The sequence below is a fragment of the Rhinolophus sinicus genome, linkage group LG06, assembly GCF_036562045.2.
Source record: "Rhinolophus sinicus isolate RSC01 linkage group LG06, ASM3656204v1, whole genome shotgun sequence".
NCBI classification, from domain to species: Eukaryota; Metazoa; Chordata; class Mammalia; order Chiroptera; family Rhinolophidae; genus Rhinolophus; species Rhinolophus sinicus.
In genome coordinates, this window is record NC_133756.1 from 27,725,743 (window position 1) to 27,745,979 (window position 20,237).

General features: G+C 43.0%; 1 protein-coding gene across 16 annotated transcripts in view; it reads left to right on the forward strand.

Moving 5' to 3' along the window:
* FGGY (FGGY carbohydrate kinase domain containing) overlaps positions 1–20,237 on the forward strand; it is a 378,919-nt gene that overhangs the window by 211,444 nt on the left and 147,238 nt on the right. For all 16 annotated transcript variants that reach the window (XM_074334784.1, XM_074334788.1, XM_074334791.1 and 13 more), the window contains one exon: positions 5,759–5,862. In XM_074334784.1, the coding sequence (XP_074190885.1) occupies positions 5,759–5,862 (104 nt within the window). The remainder of the gene's footprint in view (positions 1–5,758; positions 5,863–20,237) is intronic.

Here is a 20,237-nt window from a genome sequence, read left to right on the forward strand (position 1 = left end):
TCATACAAGAGACTGGTGGTTTCCAGAGAGCCTCCTTCCCAGGGACCCTTTAAACCTCTTAGCCAGCTTAGTCAAGCAACTCATTTGATAAAATTTATCATTCAGTCCGTTTCTCCAAACGGCCAAATCAGGAGTGTTAAGTTCATATAGTCTTAGGTTATGCTCAAAACCCTTCTCATCCTTTTTTTCTTCAGAGATGTCTGAGGTTGCTTCAAGAGGATCTTTTCAAGATGCCAACACATCCAGAGCAGACCTTTTTATTTTTCAAACACATGGGGGGAAAACTTCAGACTAGGAGACTGAAAATCCTAGTTTGAGTCCTACCTCTGTCTCTAAGTAAACTTGAGTTACTTCACCCCGCTAAAATTCAGTTTCTTCAACTGTGATCTGGAAATATAATAATATATATCGCAGGACTTTCTAAAAGCTAAATGAAGGGTACAGTGTTTGAGGATGCTTTGCAAGCTATAAAGTACTTTATGTAACTATAAAGTCTGAGATAATTATAACACAAATGCTAGGACTTGGGGTGTTTTTCTTCTATATAACCCTTTAAAGTTTTCAAAGCAGTTGCGGTTTGATAAATTACAGGATAACTGACTCTTAATCATAACATTTGTGAAGTCTTTTTTCTTTTACATAAGTATAGTAGATACTCAATAAATGTTTGCATGGAGGGATAGATGGTTGGTAGAGGGAGGAGGAAGAGGGAGATAGCAAAAAGGTAAATAGGAGACTTTTCATAAAGTTTTGATTTTTCCTTTTTAATTTTGTTTTAAAACATATTCCTTGATATGAACTATATTCTTGTTAATGTTGAGGGGTAGGAGTCATTAAATACAAGGCCCTGAATCAATTCATTAACTCAGTAAGCTTGTTCTTCTATTTGTTTTTTTATAGAAGGAAAATTTATTGAGTAACTACCATTAGCCAATCATTGTGCAAGATTCAGGGAAAACACATTTGAATTTGTCACTGTTTGTGTGTGTGTGTGTGTGTGTGTGTGCGCGCGCACGCGCGCCTATTTCTTCAGCTGCTAGTTTTTCCCTTTAAACTTTCTACAGAATGCTAAATAAACTGACACTTGCACAGTCATATGAAGGGCCCCAGCAGTGTTGAGGGCTGCGCTTGTCAAAATCTCATCTTGTGAATTGTTTCCTGATGTTACATGTACAGCCTGTGATTCCGCTATGAATTGTGAAATGTTTATTCATAAACAAGAAAGCTCCTTCTGCCCTTTGTTGCTCTCTCTGTTTGGGGGTCTGTTTTCTCAGGGATGGCCCCTCCAAGCTCTCTGTGGCCAATGGAAAATGAGATTTGTCAGCTCTCGGATTCGAGTGGTCTCACGGCGGGCATCAGCTGTGCACTGCAGTTGAATTGAGCGGACATTAGGCAGAGCATAGAGAAACTCTTTCAGGGGAAATGGGGCACAATCTGCCTCTCATTGATGCTGTTCAAGCCTGGTCCGAGTTTATCTAAGTCTCAGAGAGATGAGAATGGAGGATCTCGGGAGGAACTTTTTCTGCCCTCTTGCTTCCAGGAAGGCGACACTATACCTGGCATTTTATAAGCACTGTGTAAATTGTGTACTGAGAATGGCTGAAAAAGGACTTCCATTTGGGATCCATTTCTCTCATTGTGGATGTGCGGGAACGGTTCAAACTTTCAGGTAGTTTGTGGCAGAATCAGGGCCAAAACTCAGATTTTTTAAACTCTAAACCCACGGTGCCTACTAATATTCCATGATAACTGACCCTTCCAAATATATTTCCTTTATATTTCCTTTATATAACATCATAAATTGAGGGAGTACAGAAAGAACATGGGCTTTGGAATCAAGAGAAGGTCAACTGCTGTCAGTGCCTCTTATTATATCTGTGTGAACTTGGACAAGTTACTTGAACTCTCTGATTCTTTGCTTCTGCAGCTGATGAAGGGGAAAAATAATATGTTTTATGGCTATTGTAAAGATTAAATGAGGTAATATTTAAAGTACTTAGCATGGTACCCAGCCTATCTTAGATACCTGATATGTTTGCTAGAAAGGAAGAAAGAATACAGCTGTCTCTTAAAAAAAGAGAAGATAATATTGATTGTCACAATGGTGATGGTGGTGATGGTGGTGAGGGTCATGGTGGTAGTGGTGATGGTGATATAGCCACCATTAATCAAACTATTATTTTCAAACATTTCCTCAATATTAAAGCAACCATATGATCTTGTTTACTTTCTTCTTCATTTTATACAAGGTCTTTCTGTTTCCAAATTTTAGTTTTTCTCATTATAATGCTTTAGTTGTCATATTCTAAGCCTCAGTGTATCAACAGTGAATCTGCTAATGAGAGAAGAAACAAAGAAATATTTCCCACACATTTCTCTTTTCCCACTTTTTAACCACTTTTCAGGATTGATTGACCCTTGTAAGATACACTTTGCTGTACTTTGTATCCGTAGAACATTTAATAAATATGGTCCATCAATCAGAAATTTCTTGAACTTATTGATAGCACTGTGGACGCACAGTGACCAACCCCTTTTTGGTTAAGGATCTCATGACCAATATCTTTAAGACTCTAGTATTTTGATATATACAGATAAGTACCATATTTTGCCATGTATAATGTGCATCTTTTTGCCCAAATTTGTGAGGGAAAAATAAGGATGAGTGTTATACATGAGTAGTACTAATTCCGTATCTGTTCCGTTTTTAACTCTTTTATTTATGCTTATGAGTTAAAAGTGTAACTCTAGAAATCAATAACGATATCCATATGCAAACTAATACCCTGGAATACGATAATCGGTTTTGTTGAACTTATGACCAACTTGTACTGACAAAGAGCTCTTGGCCTTCTATGATGCGTAAATATCGATAATTTGTTACCGGTACGTAAAATTTCTTGCACCTTGTATCTATTCTTGTGTTTTGTAATTATTTGTTACATAAGATTTCTTATACCATAACATGTTAAAAAAATAGATGCTGAAATTCCTTTATAATACAAAAAACAAGTACCTAAGTGTAAACAAATAAAAATTTGAATTAAAAAATTAAAATGAAAGATTTTTTTTCCCCTAAACGTTTGGGCCAAAAACATGGGTGCACATTATACATGGCAAAATACGGTAAACATTGACCTGGCTATTGGGTTTTTAATCTTGGAGAAAAAAACAAAAACTAGCAGTTTGGAATCAGATAACCTGGATATGACTCCCAGCCCTGTTTCTTGTGAGCTATGACCCTGGTTAAGTTACTTCTCATTTCTAAGCTTCGGTTTCCTCACCTGCAAAATGAGGATGATAAGACAACCCATCACATCTGGAGGAGGGGGGAATAAAGTGAGACAGGTACAGAGAGAAAGCGTGCAGAAAGAGCTCAGTTAAAATGAGCTCATATCTAGGGTTGCTTCCTATCCAAAAGCCTCTGTGGCCTGGATCAGGAACAGAATCACTCAAGGTCTACCCAGAAAACATAAACTACTCTAAGTATGTAAACAAGAGAGCATTTCATACCCCCAAATGATGACCCAGATAGCGAAGGAGGTAAGAAGGGTTACTTCCCTGTGAAGTGGGCCAGAGATCAGCCAATGGAAGCCGCTACGACCCTAGGCTGGAGGGACAAAGGAAGGAGGTGGTGTTACCAGAGTTCAAAGGTGCAGGACGCCAGCAGATATTAGAGCCATGGAGGCCCTGTCAACAGAGCTGAAGATGTGGAGCAGAAGCAGACGCCAGACACGGGAAGGGGTGGGAGAGACATGTTCTGGCTTTCCACTTCCCTCAGGTCTGCTGGCTGACCTTGGCTGACTTGGAGCCTGAGAGGGGCAGCCCGGTTTGCAGGGGCAGCTCCACAGTGCTGAGCAGAGCAGGGGACCTGGGGAAAGCGAGTAGGCCCAGTGCTCTTACAGACTCAGTCCCAGACCTGTCGCCTGGTGGCTGGGACCTAACTCTGATAAACTACACAGAAAGTTTGAAAGAGTCTTACTTCCCCCTGCTGCTGGGCCTCTGAACAATAGCAGAGGTTCACAAGTAGCAGTGCTTGGGAAGGTAGAATTTGGAAAAAAGCATTGGAAAAACCTCGAAAGTTGTTGGAATGTAAGAGGCCTTTCAGCAGCCATCAGATCCTGCTTTCTGGAAAGGCCTGCTTGCTGAGCAGCCAGCACCTTCACTCCCTGGGGATTTGTGGCTGGAGGAGACACCCCCAGCCTGCCTTTCACCTGGCGAACTCCTACAGAGCTCAGCATAGACCCGCCTCCTTGTGAAATCTCCCGGAAGCCCTACAGGTGAGCTCAGCTGCCCCTGCAGTTCCTCTTGCAGCGAGCGTCCTGATGCCTGCACTGAGATGCTCCCCTTGGGGTTCTCTCTCCCTCCCTCTGCACTGTGAGCACCCCAGGACAGGGACCTGTCTTCTGTAGCCGTACATCCCCAAGCCTTCCTCCTCTGTGCTAGCAACTGTGGTGGGGCCTGGGCTACTAAGCACTGAGGTATGACAGTGCCCGCTTCCAGCAGCTTTTATAATAAAAGGAGAGGCAGACAGTGTATGACTTTTTAGAAGTCCCAGTGTCATGTATGCTAGAGAAGTCCAGGGGTGCGTGAGAGCATTGGACAGGGGGACTCCATCTTTCCTGGAGGATCAAGGAAGCCTTCTGAGGCAGTAACATTTGAGTTAGGAATAAGTAGGAGTTAGCACTACAGAGAGGTTGGGGAATGGCATTTCAGGCAGCAGGGAGAGGAAATGCACAGGTCTTGCGATGAGAAAGCGTTGCTATTGGACATGCACAGGTGGCAGTGCGTGGAGCTGAGGAGCCAGCAGGAGCTGTTCTGTCCTGTGTCCCGTCTCTGTCCTGCCCCAAGCACTTTCCACCTCCCGCCTGTGTTGTAGTTTGGAAAGTCTGCATGTTTGTGTTCCCACATCATGCCTACTGGATAGTTTTGTACAGAGAAGGTGCTTGCTGGATATTTGAATAAATGGCAGTTCTAGGCTCTAAAATCTCCCCAGATCTCACATCACATTTGTCACTTCACTTGCCCAGCAAGTATCAGGAATACAATCTGTGTGGAGGAGAAGCCTGAGTTTATACCATGTATGGGAAACTGTCTGCTGTCTGGCATTCTTTGAGCAGAAGCTCACTGTCCATCACCCTGCCCTTTACACTGCAGTAAGTAGTAGTAGTTCTGCAATAAGTAGTAGTAAGAATGGTGGCCGACACATGCCAAGAAGATGCAATCATCAAACCATTTTTGAGACTGAAATGTGATGTGTTAAATCAGATTCTATTCAACTCTGCTCCTTACGAGCTGTGTGACCTTGGACAGGTCATTCATCTTCTGCATGTGTCTTTGTTTCTCCTCTGACATGTGTGGCATTAATAATATTAACCTGACAGGCTTAATAAAAAAATGAGACTATACATGTAAATATTCAGTACGGTGCCTGATGTTTATTGAGCACAAAATCACTGATAGCTGCTACCTTTATTCTAATTGCATTTATTACTGTTACTACAATGTTGGATGCCCTGCGTTGACTAGAGCAAAGAAAAAACAGAACAGGTTCCTCAGTTTTCCCAAGGCAGGCAAGTATGCTCTTTTGGTTTCTTTTTGAGATTGGCTTACACGTGGAATGCTTTCTCAATGTTGTTTGGTTATAAAAAATAAAATTAAGAAAAGGAGTGTTTTATGCTTGTTTTTAGCTATCCTTTTTTTTTTTTTTTCTTTCTTTCTTTTAAAGAGGATTCTGTTTTGTTTTGCTTTCTCACAGGAGTGATTGGAGCAGATGTGAGGGGGCATGGCCTCGCCTGTGAGGGACAGCCAGTGACGTCACGGTTGGCTGTCATCTGTGGAACATCTTCTTGTCACATGGGGGTGAGTCTGCCAGGCCAAGGGTGGGGCTACACACTCAGGGGAGGGCAGCCCAGAGGAGATCTGAGCTGCTGGCCCTTTTTTTACCCCCTCAGCTTCTTCCCTTCCTGCCACCCAGGCTTTGTCTAGCCGGAAGCCCATCTCTCGCTCCGACAGCCTGGCTTAGATTTGCCAGATCTTTTTCCAGGGGCCAAGTTCTTAAAAAGTGTGAAAAGGGTTGAGTCTGCCTTTGACATCACCCTGGCCAGAGATCCGAGGCAGCGTGAGGGGTGAAACCGGATCCAAAGATGGCAACTCCTTGCTCCCAGACTGCTCTGTCCCTAATGGGTAGCGGAGACTTCTCTGTAGAGGGGTGTCTGTTTTCCTTGGCCACTGAGCTCGCTCTCAATCAATATAAATCTATCTCCCTGGGAGCAGCCTGATGATCTATAGAATCAGGCAGCATATCATGACTGCAAAAGAACACTGATAAGCAATTTTCACTGTTAATTCTTCTCCATGAATTAGTGGAAAAGCTTTCTCCAAGATTGCAGTTAAAATTTAGTGCCTGCCCTAAAATTTATATCTTTTTTAAATGCATGAGCCTGAAAGCATTCCATTTCAATAAGTACCCATTTCTACTATATTTTTATTTAAAAGTCATTACTCTGTTCAACCGAGATGGACGACTCCTTGGATTTTTCCCAGATGAGTAAAATAGAGGGGAGAGTGGGGGAGGAGGAGGAAGGCAAGCGGGGGAGGCACAGGGGCATGAGCAAGGATTAGAGTGGGGTACAGTCCAGGGCAGAAGCTGTGAACTGGGAAGGGACTCATGGGCGATGAGAAACTGTGCTTAGTAACCGTAGGAGCCAAGGAGCCTTCTCACCATTAAGTATTTGGGTAGAGTCATTGTTGATACATGTATTTATTTACTGATCCTCTGGGGCTGGATCTGAGGCTGTGTGTGTCTGAGGCTGTGCTAAACCCTGGGAACAAAAGGGTGACGTAGGGCCTCTCACTGATGAGGTAGAATTGTGGCAGGTATTCTAATACAAGGCCTCCACGTATAAATTCAGACGCACTTGTGATGCTGAGCAATGTGCCAGGCATTGTGCAAGGTGGTCTCACCCACGGCTTCCCATTGCACAGAGATGCTGGGCCAGCCCCACCGGTTACCCATCCTGGTTCCTCCCGTTCCTGAGTATGGGCCCTTGGGCGAGGCGAGGCGCTCAACCCCTCTGGGCCTCACGTGCCTCCTGTCAGTCGGGGAGAGTGGCAGCATGCGTCTCACGGTATTGTGAGGATGAAATGAGGTGATGTAATGTGCTTCCCATAAAGTAGGACCTTCCCAAGGATGAGCTCTCGGTTACTAGTACGGGTATTGCTGGGCAGGAAGGCGACAGCGACTGACCCTGCCTGGGCAGCATCCGGGCTCAGGGACATCTTCCTGAGGGGACATTTGTGTTATGCTGGACTTCCGGACAGAGCTTTCCTTGACCCTTCCACCCCCCCACCCCCAAAAGAATGTCTCTGGGTAAATTCTTATTCTGTAACTCAGTTTGAAAATCCCGGCCTCTTTCTTCCCCTCAGCAGCCCCATTGTGAGGCTTAGCTGTCATTGAAGGAAGAGCTCTGCAGGGGCCTCAGGCTGCCTGAAGTGTGAGGTGCCCACCAGGCCAGCCAGCCTTATTTCCCTCACCGTGAGCCTCCACTTGCTAGCTTGTCTTCACTGAACACTGACTCACTAAACCTATTTAAGTCATCCTCCGCTTTCCCAGCGACACATCTCATCCAGTTTCTCCTGGAAAGTCTGAATTTCTGGCACTTTTACCCCACTCAATTCAGATTTCTGAGCAGAATCAAATCCAATGAATATGAGTGACTCTGTGACATTCCTGCTCCTTAGTCTCCTTGTCTCTTCATTAGGATGATACCTTCCCTAAAGGATCCGTTTTACACATTAGGCAACTAAGGCACAGACAGGTCCGGTGATTTTCCCAAGGTCACAGAGCTGTTCAGCTGGAGCTGAGAGCACGGATCTAGCTCCGTTTCATTGCCAAGTGCATCTTCTCGATGCCGCACTGAATTGTGTAGATGATAATGGGCCTCAGAGGAGTGGAGACAGCGTGGGCTTCAGCGTCATCCAGATGTGGGTCTGAACATCTGCTCGTGTACTCTCGGGCCCTGTGGGCTGAGATGAGCCACTTAGCTTCTCCGAGCGTCAGATTCTTCACCCACCACATGGGGAATGCTGATGGCAGCCTCACAGGGTTGCTGGAGGATGTGCATGATGTGTGTGCACACTTAGTACATCATAGACACTCAGAAATGGTATTCTTAGTACACTTTCCGGGTGATATAAAGGCTCACAGGAAGCAACTGTCTGGCCGTGATGGGCAGCTGCACTTGGTTGCAATGAATGAGGGTCATAAAATGCCAGTTTATTATGGTCGTGTTGTTCTGGAAATAAAGCCCCCACCCCCACCCTGCTTTGTACTTGGGAGTGGGAAGGGACCTTCTGGGCGAAGGGGATTAATCATCAGCTTTAATGTTATGTGGTGAGGGCGAGACTGTGGTCATGCTGGCATCGGAAAGTGTCTTTGATCTCGCTCAGGTGCTGGGCGCCCAGCGAACCACGTACAATAACACCTTTGTGAGGTCTAGGAGAGGTGCAGGTCTGAGGAAACACTCCCAGGGAAACTCAAGGACCCCCTTTGTTGTGGTTCTGGCAAATAAAACCACCAACTGTCAAGAAAAATTCACCAAACAGAACACAGGGACCAGAGGGGGCTGTGGGCTTTACAAAAAGTGGTTTTCAACCTGGTCTGAAGGATTCTTTTTCTTCTTTCTGCTCACTGCTGATGTTTCTAATCCAGTAGGATGATTAAAACAAAACTCCCCAAAACATTCCGTGCTATACAGGTTGCCTCTTTCTAGATCACCGAGACTGAACGAATGAGTGAATGGATGGATGGATGGATGGATGGATGACTGGCTGTCCAAGTAAGCGAGTATTGCTGAATACTTAGAAGCTCCCTATCTCATGATCCCTGTTACTTCCAGGAATCTGGAGAAAAAGCCTGAGGTTGAACATAACACTTACTAATCAGGCCTTTGCTGTACGTGTGGGCTGCACATTTAGCTTCCTTGTAGATGATTTAATTAACAAGAGAAAAAAAAAATACTCTTCTTTTTTTAACTCCATGAAAGCAAAGCTGCTTGTTCAGAGTTAATTACAACCAAGTCACCAAAACCCAAGATAATACACAGCAGGGGTTAGCCAGAGGTTGAAAAGTCATGGGGTCAGATTGAGCTGCTCGTGCCATTGCACCAACACCCGTTTTCTTGTGCTGTCAAGTCAGGTTGTAACTTGGCAACGTTGTCTTCCAGTTAGCATGTCAGATGGGGAGAGAACCCTGGGAACAGGGTGGGAAAGTACTGAAGAGGTAAGTTTTGAACAGAACAGTAGTTGGCGACAGCTAGGAATTATGTTTATATCTTAAATTGTTCAGAACTGAAGTTTCTGCAAAGTCTTAGATGCATGTAAGGAGGGTGTTCTCTGTCACTTAGTGGACGTGGAATCTCAAAGATACAGGCTTATGTGCTGGCCCTACCACTTACTGTGTAAGTTTGGGTAAGATACTAACTACATCTTTTGGTGCCTCAGTTTCTTCCTCTGTTAAATGTGCGTGATAGTATCTATCCATGAAGTTTTAAGGATTAAATGAAGTAATCTTTTAAACAGCTTGGCACTATACCGAGTACAAAATATCTAATACAGTGTTATTATTACAAATGGTTCAGTAAGGCCAGAATGATCCATGTGGTAATGGATTAGAATTAGGGACATCAGGATGAGCTCATGTTCAGTATTATTTAGGTACAGAAGGATACATGTGGGAACATTTATAGACACGTGTAGGTATACGGGTTACAAAACATATTTCCCAGCTCTGATATCTGACAGGGCCTAGAAACAAGTATACCTTAGCAGCTAGTTGTTAAAAGTACCCTTGGGGCCCACATCTTGGTTTCTAACCCCGTTCTTCAGTAAAATGAACAGGACTCCTTGGAGAAATGGCTGATTCTAGGATGGGGGCAGGAAATAGACAAGATGAGCCTGGTGCTCTTATAACACCAGAAAATAAGGAACTTGCTTAAAAAATAATAATAATGATGGAGTCTCAGGAGCCAACCCAGGGAGCTCCCAGTGGCCAAAACTGGAACAATTTAAGCAGCAAAATAAAGTAGAATTGGATTATACCCCAAAGTAAAACATCAATATAATGAGTCCATACTTATATAAATAAACGATTGAGTAAATAAATAAATGAACAGAAGAAACAAATCTCCGCATGCAGAAGAATTCAAAAAAATGTATGTGGCTATTCCCACTTAAGGCGGTGGAGCGTAATTTTCCACTCCTTAAATGTGAGCTGCACATAGTGACTTCCTTCCAAAGAATACATTGTGCAAAGAAGGAAAGGGAATAATTTTACAGTGGGGAAATCTGACAAACACTACCTTAGCCAGTGATCAAGGTCAACATCAACATGGTAAGTCATGTTGATAGTATGTACCGTGTTTCTCCAAAATTAAGACCTAGCCAGACCACCAGCTCTAATGCATCTTTTGGAGCAAAAATTAATATAAGACCCAGTCTTATTTTAATATAATATAAGACCAGGTCTTTAATGTCATATAATGTAATAATAATATAAAATAAAATAAAATAAAATTAATATAATATAATATAATATAATATAATATAATGCTGGGTCATATAATATAAGGCCGGATTTTTATAATATAATGTAAGTCCCAGTCTTATATTAATTTTTGCTCCAAAAGACGCATTAGAGCTGATGGTCCAGCTAAGTCTTATTATCGGGGAAACACAGTACCATTGATGTGAAGAAAATGACACTTTACCTTGGTTATCTTCCCCCGCAAAAAAAAAACCTAATCATAAGAAGAACGGACAAATCCCACTTGAGGAATATTTTACAAAACACCTGACCAGCACTCTTCAAACTGTGAAGGTCATCAAAGAATAAGAGAAGTCTGAGAAATTATCACGATCAAGAGGAGCCTAAAGCGATGCGACAGCTGAATGTCATGTGGCATCCTAGATGGGCTCCTGGGACCGAAAAAGAACATTAGGTAGAAACCAAGGAAATCTGAATAGAGTGAGGCCTTTAGTTAGTGATAATGGATCAGTATCTTTCTTGTGACATATATACATAACGTAAGATACTAATGATAGGGAAAACTGGGTGTGGGATATGTGGGAACTCGCTATACTATCTTTACAATTTTTCTGTGATCTAAAACTTTTAAAATTAAAAGTTTATTTTAAAAAAATCATTCATTAAATCAATCCCTCATTAAGAAAACATTTTCTTGTATTTGCCTGGCTAAGTGCTAAGGGCATTCCAATAAATAAGGTAAAGCGTCTTCACTGAGAAAGGCAGACAAGAAGGAGGTAACTGCAATACAGAATGGCAGTGAGCACAGTAAATACGTGACTGGAGTATGGTGGGAATAAGGAGAAGGGCCCACTCAAGTCATCAGTAGACAAGGACGTTTTCCGAGAGGATGTGATAGTTGCAGGATCGTGGTTTTCCCCACTCCCCCCGGGACACTGTTCCTGCTAGCTCAGTTTCAGGCACGAGGCCCTGGCCTCACTTCACTTTGTTTTCCCCTTCTGTGTCCACAACACCATGCAGCTGACTTCCTCTGCGGCCTGGATGGGATGTGGGCATGTGGAGGCCCATTAGGGACCCAGCACAGGAAGGGAGAACAGCCGCATGCCTTGAACTCTTGATCTTCTGTTAGTGGGATGTCACAGCTAAGAAGACAGTGGGCAAGTGGGACCAGTTTCTCTGTCTTGGTCTCTTTAGCGGGTTCATTGGTAGAGGTCATGGGAGAGGTGGAGAGGGAAGGCAGTCCACCTGGTACAGATAGGAGCACTGTTACACCTACCGATGAAAGAACTGGGTTGTGCATGAAGTACCCTGCTTCCTCTGAGTTCACCAGGACCCGCTGATGTCACCTGTAGGAACCAGCATTCTCAGGAGACTCTCCATATTGAGACTAGCCCTGTGCCCCGCAGCCACGTAAACTGAAAACACGTTACAGACTCATCATTGATTCCGTGAGTACAAGGTTGATGCTGTTCAGTGCCCAACAAGAGCCAGTTCATGCACGAAAGAAGCTCAGGGTAGTGTTTGTCCTGGTATTTGAGGCAGGACAGCTCTGCACTGTGCTGGTGGAGGACGTTTAGCATCCCTGGCCCAGCCTCAGTCATTATGAGGAGACAGGAAGTAGTATTAGTTGCTGCCATCCATTGAGCACCTACAGTGTACCAAGTACTGTGCTAAGTCCTCTCCATCATGTAAACAGCTCAACAATCCTGTGAAGCACCATTCCGGTCCCCATTTCACAAGTGAGGAAATTGAAGCAAAGAGTAGTTAAATGGATCACCCAATGTGCAGGAAGTGGGCGCTTGTTCTAGCTTTTTAGGGGACTGACCTCCCCCCTTCCCCCACCGAATCTTTGCTCTTCCCTTTCAGTTAAATGGCTTCTATCAAAGGCTCCAGAGGAGACAGAGAGTAGATTCAGTTAAAATATGGGCAAATGTTGGCACAGACATCTCACCAAAGAAGAGATATGAGTGATAAGCACCTGAGAAAATGATCAACATCGTTAATCAGTAAGGAAATGTAAATGAAAAACACCGTGAGATCTGCTGTACACTTATTAAAAGGTCTAAAGTTGTAAAAGGATATGGGGAACTGGGGCTCACACACTGCAGGTAGGAATGTGAAATGGTGTAACCACTTTGGAAAATAGTTTAGCAGTTCTTACAAAGGTCACACCTACTATGTGATCCAGCTATTCCTTCCATTCCTATAAAAGGTGAGTAGGGCTGTCTGGTCTCATGCTTCTGGAATACCACCAGCAACACAGCAAAGTCAGATGAAACAAGGCCTCTCAGAAGGTCAGAAACAAAAGCTTCTGGAGAGGCCAGTCTCTCTACTGGCCTGATCCCAGCTTTCCACAAAAGACAGCAGCTTGCCCGGAAGAATGGTAGAAGAGGCAGGGGGAAGAAATAGAATTAGCAGCAATAACATTAATGGCGACCATTCACTACGTGTTTATTGTGGGCTAAGAAATTTGAATGTGTTATTTTATCTAACTCTCATAATAACCTTATGCAATTATCAGAATTATCCTCTCATTTTACCGGGTCTGAAACTTGAATACTTACCCAAGGTCATGTAACTAGTTAAGTCCTAGAGATAGCTTTCCAGTTCAGGCTGTTTGATTCCAGAGCTTATACTCTCAGCTCTTAGCAGAACAATGAGACTGAGGCTGGAGGGTGGGCTGGCCATGGGCACGCATGTTTTGTGGGAATGGGGGTAAAGTGATTACAAGGCCGATCTTTCCCAAAGCCTGGTGAGAACTGCAAAGTGAGGGCTGGATTGCAACTAGACCACAGGGCTCTTCTTTTCCCTTCTTCCTAGTTTTTCAAATCACTGCGTTTCAAGAGGACACCAGTCTAATGATAACAATAAAAATAAACAACATCACTTGTCACCAGCATCCCTTGGGAGGACAGTATTTATGAGACTCCTTATTTAATCTTCCCTGTTTCCCTGCTGCTCTGTGGTCAAGTACCGAATTAGGCAATTTGAAGACATGCGGCAGGCTTCCCAGCTCATGAAGCTGTTTTTGTATTCGTTTGGAAGAGCATGAAATGCAAACCACATCGATTTTTTTTTCCCCCCTTTTCCTATTTACCACTTGTGCTGTGTGGGAGACCCTGCCACTGTGGCTGCTGGGGGCGACCTCGCAGTTATGAGAGTGGCTGTGCTTTTCCAGTGGTTCAGTGTGGATGAAACAGATGCTGAAGCCAGCTGTTGTAGAGGCCTCACAAAGTCTCAGGTACTGTGCCAAGGGCCTCCACACGCATCGGCTTATCTGTTCTACATGCATTTAGTTCAGGGCGGTTAGTATTTTTGCCTTGTTGCTTTCCCCTTATTTTTTTCATCCCCTTCTCCCGCTCTACTTGTGTGCTCCAAGGGCCTCTTTGTTTCACGTTAATTCAGTTTTCATATTGTTTGTCCCCAGAGCCATCAGAGAAGTTTGGGATAGTTTCTATTCTTCTGCTTCATCAGTCTTAAAGCACCAGGAGACGTAACATCTAAAAGATCAAAGATCTCAAGCACCCCTGAGAAATTTTTTGAGCCATCAGTGCCAGTGTTGAGATGGAAAGTCCTTTCCTAATGGATGTTCAGTGGCTCCCTACTGCCAACAGGGGGGGAAAAAAACCAAAATGTTCAAATGGGAAAACTGAGTGGACATTTTGGCCATGGTCTTAAAGCTTTGGGATATATTTAGTTAAAAAAGAGCGGAAGTCTTAAATTGTAAGTTGGTGAAAGTTACTGCAATGCTGTGATGTATTTTTTTTTAAACATTTTTACTGAAAGGTAATTCACATACTATAAAATTCACCTCTGCCATGTATTTTTAAAACTTCTAGAGAATTCAGTTGAGTGATGTTTGGGAAAGAGAAAGATTTAGTGCCCATCTTTTAGGTTACACTATGAATGAGGCCAGCATGTGGTTTTTATTACTTATAGAGGTAACAGGAGACTATCACAAAATAGTCAATTTCCACTTACTCACAGTTAGTGTAGTACCTGACACGTGGTTATGGGTCCAGTAAATATTGAATTTACTGAAGGACAGACAGAAATATATGGGTAACAACCATCAAAATGTGTTGAAGAACAAATCATACCATATTTGTTCGATTTCCTCTTCTGATGGATTGACAACCTGTACACGCTGTCTCGTCTTCAGTGGGGCTTTAGGTTGTTTCCTTGACACAGCAGCATTGATCAATGCGGTCACAAAATTCCATCCACGTGAGAAGAGTTTTCACTGAACTATACCTTGAAGCAGGCCAAAAGCAAATATGTACATAAACCTGATGGAAAGGTACCAATGCGATCCGCTTGCCAAATTTGCATTTGGGCTTTTCCACCATTAGTTTTATCTTTTTGTGGAGCCAGGCAAAGACTGAACCTTGCTTCTGTTGGTTGTAGGGACATTTACTTAGGTGGTGCTTTTGAATGATGGATCAGCTGCCCAGGATCTGCTTGACATACCTACCAGTCATGGGGCCTCCCTGACTCATGCACTTATTATCTGCTTACGTGTTAGAATTAACTGAATGTTAGTCAGGTTAATATGTAACTGCTAGTTGACAGATTAGGTATGATCTTGAAAAACAGGGCTGGGGGCCTCTAGAATTTGAGAAATGGCCCATGAGAAAGCAGAGACAGCCCACAGAGAGAATGGCCAATTATATTAATATATGTATTCATTCTTTAGTTGTGTGCAAGATACTGATTTGCATGGACCTGAGCACCCTGGTAGACTGAAGATAGTCTTGAATATTAAGTCCGATGGCTTCACCCTCCCGATTAAAATCTCTTGGTGAATCTCCTGAATCCTAGCCGGGCACAGGAGATCACGTGTGATCTGGGCCCTGCCCACCTCTGGCCTCATCTGTCACCCTTCACCTTTCATCCTGTATTCTAGCAGGTGCCTCCACACGCCCTGATCTGAATTCCTTTGGGCCAAATGTGTTAAGAATAAGAGCTATCCAGATTTTAGAAACTTAATGTGTATATATACAGTATAGTACATAGAACTGCCAGTGAGTTCTTGAGTAGCACCCATAATCAAACACATGAGTATTTCTACAGTAAAACTTATGAATATTCATACCAAGTAGGTTAAATAGACCCGAAATAGCTTGATCCGTTAGATAACATTTATCACCAAGTGAATCATGAAAAATATGTTGGTATTTAGGATACTTTGGATTGAAGAAGTAGAGGTCTATATTTACTCTTCTGGAAAAGAAACTTTGGCCTTTGGACATGTTGTTTTCTCAGCCTGGAATGGCCACATCTTCTTTCTACATGGTCTCATCATCACCAGAATTATCATCGTCATTATAAGTCACACTTACGGAGTATTTGCTATGTTATTTGATACTTCTAGTAAACTCTGGGGTGGTTCTCATGATCCCCAATGTACAGATGAGGAAACGGAGGCATGGAGAGAGGTGACCGAGTCAGGAAGAGGTGGCGTGAGGAAGAGGTGGAGCTTAGGCTGAATGCCTGAGAACATGGGCGTTTCACTCTCATAAGTATGTGTCTTCCTCAAAGTTCCAGTTCAGGTGTCAGCTCCGGGAGGCCCTCCTCTTCCCTTGCTCCACCACATGTTGTTACGTGGGCCTTCAGAACTCTTTATGCACAGTTCTAGTGTAGCCCTCGTCCTTCTCTGTCTTTCCCACAAACCCGGGCTCACTGAGCAAAGTGTCCTCTATGCTCTGTTTCTAGGGCAAATAGTACGTACTCAAAATACAGTTTATAACAAGTTCATACAAAGAGATATGCTAACAGATAGCAAATGATTTGTATCCCAAGTGAAATAGATAGTACACACAAGGATGACCAAGGAACAAGTTCAAGGATGTAAAATTTGGATGTAAAAAAGAAATGTTCAAAATGGAAAAGCCTACTCGGTACTCAGGTTTATGCATGGTATATGAGTATAAAAAAGGAATTTGTTGGGGACAACATTTCAAGGATGACCAAGGAACATGTTTATACTTAATGATAGCTCGGATTTATGAAGTGCCATGTGCCAGTTTCTGTGCAAGACAGTTTGTGTATAGAATTTCTAATCCTCGCAATGAATGTGTGAGATGAATTTGAGAAAGAAAGATGTAGTAGCCATGTTTTAGATCAGAATAAAAAGTAATAATATGTTAAGATTGGACCAAAGTTAAATATAATTAGAAGGTAGCAGCCTAAAATGGCCTGAGAGACTGCATTTCTCGACAAGAGATTATGGAATTGAGGTGAGAGAGGTTACAGTGACAAGGGAAGCGAGGTCTTGCCTGGCTCCTGTCTTTATAGCCATCCCTTGAAAGTGTTCACATGGTACCTGACGTACGTATCCTGCGACCCTAGGCAGGACTGGGTTCACTCTTGAGCTCTGCTTTTAGAAAAAGCTGCCGGAACCTGGAAGGAACCACTTAATACACACACAGCTATGATGTTTAAGAGAACGTGGGCCCCGCGGACAAAGGTTGGGATGGTTAAGAGAAATAGTTTTGACTGCTTAAGAGAAACGTCAGGGGTTGACTTTATTTTCTTGTTTATGAAAAGTTTTTGTGATAATAAAATGACTTAACTCTTTCTTGGTGCTTTAGAGTTTGTAAAATGCTTTGTGAAATTTGATGCTCAGAATAACCAAGTGAGGCAGTCAAAGCAGGTGTTCTCGTCTTCAAAATGAGGCTCAAAGAAACAGAGTGATTTGTCCGAAGTCCCACAGCTAGTAAGTGATGGGGCCAAAACTCAGATACATATCTGAGCAAACCCTCAAGCTATTTCAGCTGCATCCTTAGGCGGTTTATCTTCATTTACTCACATTGAAGGATCCTGCAGCTGGGGAAAGTCTGCTTCATCACAGGAAGAGCTTGTGATTCTTTGTCACTAGTCCCCATTGTGGTTGCAAATTCTCCACTGAGATGCAAGCCAGTGTTCTCAGTTACTGTGCATAAAATGTACCTGGGGAACTCCTTAAAAATATAATTTCTCAGGTCCCACTCCTACAGGGTCTGATTCAGTAAGTCTTGCTAGGAAGGAGTATATACGAATCTGTAATTTTAACATGTACGCAAGTGATTGTAATTGGGGACTTGCAGAAAAAATGGCTTTAAGCTCCTTCAGAGTAGCAATTATATCATTACATCATTGCTTCCTCGATGCCTAGTAGAGCACCCTGTACATAGAAGGAACCCTAAATTTACACTCAATGAATGTAAGAGTGAAGTAAATTAATGTAATAGTAGTGTAAAATGTAATAAATCAAGTTGGACAGTCATTTGTTTGTAGTCCCTGCCAGTTTGGGACACACTAGGAGGTCCCTTGAATCCATCCTTTTAAAGAAAGTCCGTCTTGCAGGCTTAGCTACAGACGCACTGAGAGAAGTTGGGACGTGGATAAAGTACTGCGGGGAATCTGCCAACAATTAGAGACTGTAGAATTCTTATTTTCTCATGAAAAGCAGGGTGAAGGGACACAGTGGATGACCCCACAATTGTAGCTCTGTGCAGACGAACCCAGAAACCAAAGTACAGACACCAAGATGAAACAGGAAACCACAAAGGCCTCAGATCTTTCAGTGTAAATACGAAGTCACACTTTCCTTTTGAACCCAGAGTGCCCAGCCGGAGTGCAGTGTTTATCCAGCTCTCTGCCTAGCCTTTCCTTGAGCCCGGGCACAGAGGAAAGATGATGCCACCTGGGGAAAAGCATTTTAAAGTGTTTGTTCTGATCAGGGCTTGGAGCAAGCTTCTTTTGTTTGTGCTGGTGAATAATTTGGGCCACAGGTGCGGATTGCACTTGAAAGCATTAGTTGGTCTCCCTGGTTTTCCCTGCAGTGATATTTGAAACCCCCGTCTTCCTCTACAAAGTAATCTTAATCCACATACATTCACAGAGCACTTGCCGTTGACAACAGTCTTTCATGCGTTCCGTCTGTGGACCTTTGGGTCCAATAGTAGTGGAACATTGGTGGACACTTAATATGTACTCTGTGTTTGTTGGATTGCTCTCTACAGTCGCATTTGATTACTACCATTACATTGGAAACTAGTAAGTAGGACGCAAATGATCATCACCGTTTTGAGATAAGGAAAATATAGTGTGGTTGAAAAGAGAAAATACCTAAACTTATCAAGTCCCTGCTTTTATTCAGCCAGTTGTTTTGAGTGCCTACTATGCACCAGGCAGTAGAGTGAAGATGGTGAGCCAAAGCAGACACAGACCTTAATTACAGTCTAGTGGAGGAGGTGGATACTAAGCAGTCACAAAATACATATCATTCCAGACCTTGATAAGTGCTTTACATCGGACTCTGCTGCTGGGAGTATAAATTGGTGCAATCACTTTCGAAAACAGCAAAGCACTGCCTGATAAATGTGAATATGCAGGTATCCAGCACTCCACCGATTCTATTGCTAGGTAAAAACCTGGAGAAACTATTGCACCCATGTACCTATGTGTACCCGGAGACAAGTATGAGTATTCATTGCATTATTTTTCATAATAGCCCCAAATCTGAATCAATCCAAGTTTCAACCAATAATAGAATGAATATCTAAATTGTATTATGTTCCTATGGTGGTGTGCATACTTAAAAGGAAGGAGCTACAATAACATAGAACACCATCGATGAATCAAACAATTTTAAGTGAAGGAATCAAACAATTTTAAGTGAAAGAAATTTACAGAGTTATTTCATTCATATAAACTTCAGAAAGAGGCAAGAGAGACAATACATGTTAGGAATAAATCTATAGGTGCTAGACATAGAAAGACAAGCAAGGAAATAATGGCCACTAATATCAACACACTGGTTAATTACATGGCTGAGAAGTGCTGGTTGTTGAGGAAAAACAGTGCCTTCCAGAGAGGCTTTGACGGGAGCATGAGTACTTATAAACTGTCTTTAAAATGGACACATATGTGTTATACACTCTTCTGTAGGTATGATATATACGTGATGTGAAGCAGAGCAACAATCATGAGAGCATGAAGCCAAGTGAAACTATCAGTTTGGGTGGTTGGCTTCTGGAAAGGCAGTGATGTTTGAGCTGAGATATTTTGTTTAGGTAACTAAGCAGAGTCTGATAGGGAGGAAGAAGGGTCTGCATGGTGATGGTTGAGAGGAATGTGGTCCAAGAAGAGAATACAGCGGGATAATGGGAGGGAAATTGGCAGGTTCACAGTGATGCAGGAGGGAGGATTGATACAAGTTATGGCTGGAGAAGCAAAAAGGGGCAGAGCATGCTGGGTTTATAAGCCTTATAAAGGCTTGTAAAGGATGTAGGTCTTTTATCTTAGAGAAACTGAATAGTTTTAACACAGTGGGTAACATAATTGGATTTACAAAGGATCAAAATAATTGCAGTTTGGAGAACAGATTGGAGAGAGACCAGAGTGTATGCTAGGAGACCAGATAGGAGATTGGGGGTCCGGGTAAGAGATGATATTATGGTGGTTTGTCTTGGATTATGGTGGAGGAGATGAGAGAAGTCAATATATTTAAAAGATGTTTAGGAGATAAAAGTCAGTGGCACTTTTGGCAGTGGCAGTGCCAGGGTTGCAGAGTGGATGCATTAGAGGCTTCCTGGGTTTCTCACCTCATCTTCCCCGATCAGCTACTGCGCAGTAGGCAGAGCCATCTGGATAGAGAGCAGCATGTCTCAGGCATTCCTTGAGCAGACTAGGCTTACAGGAGAGA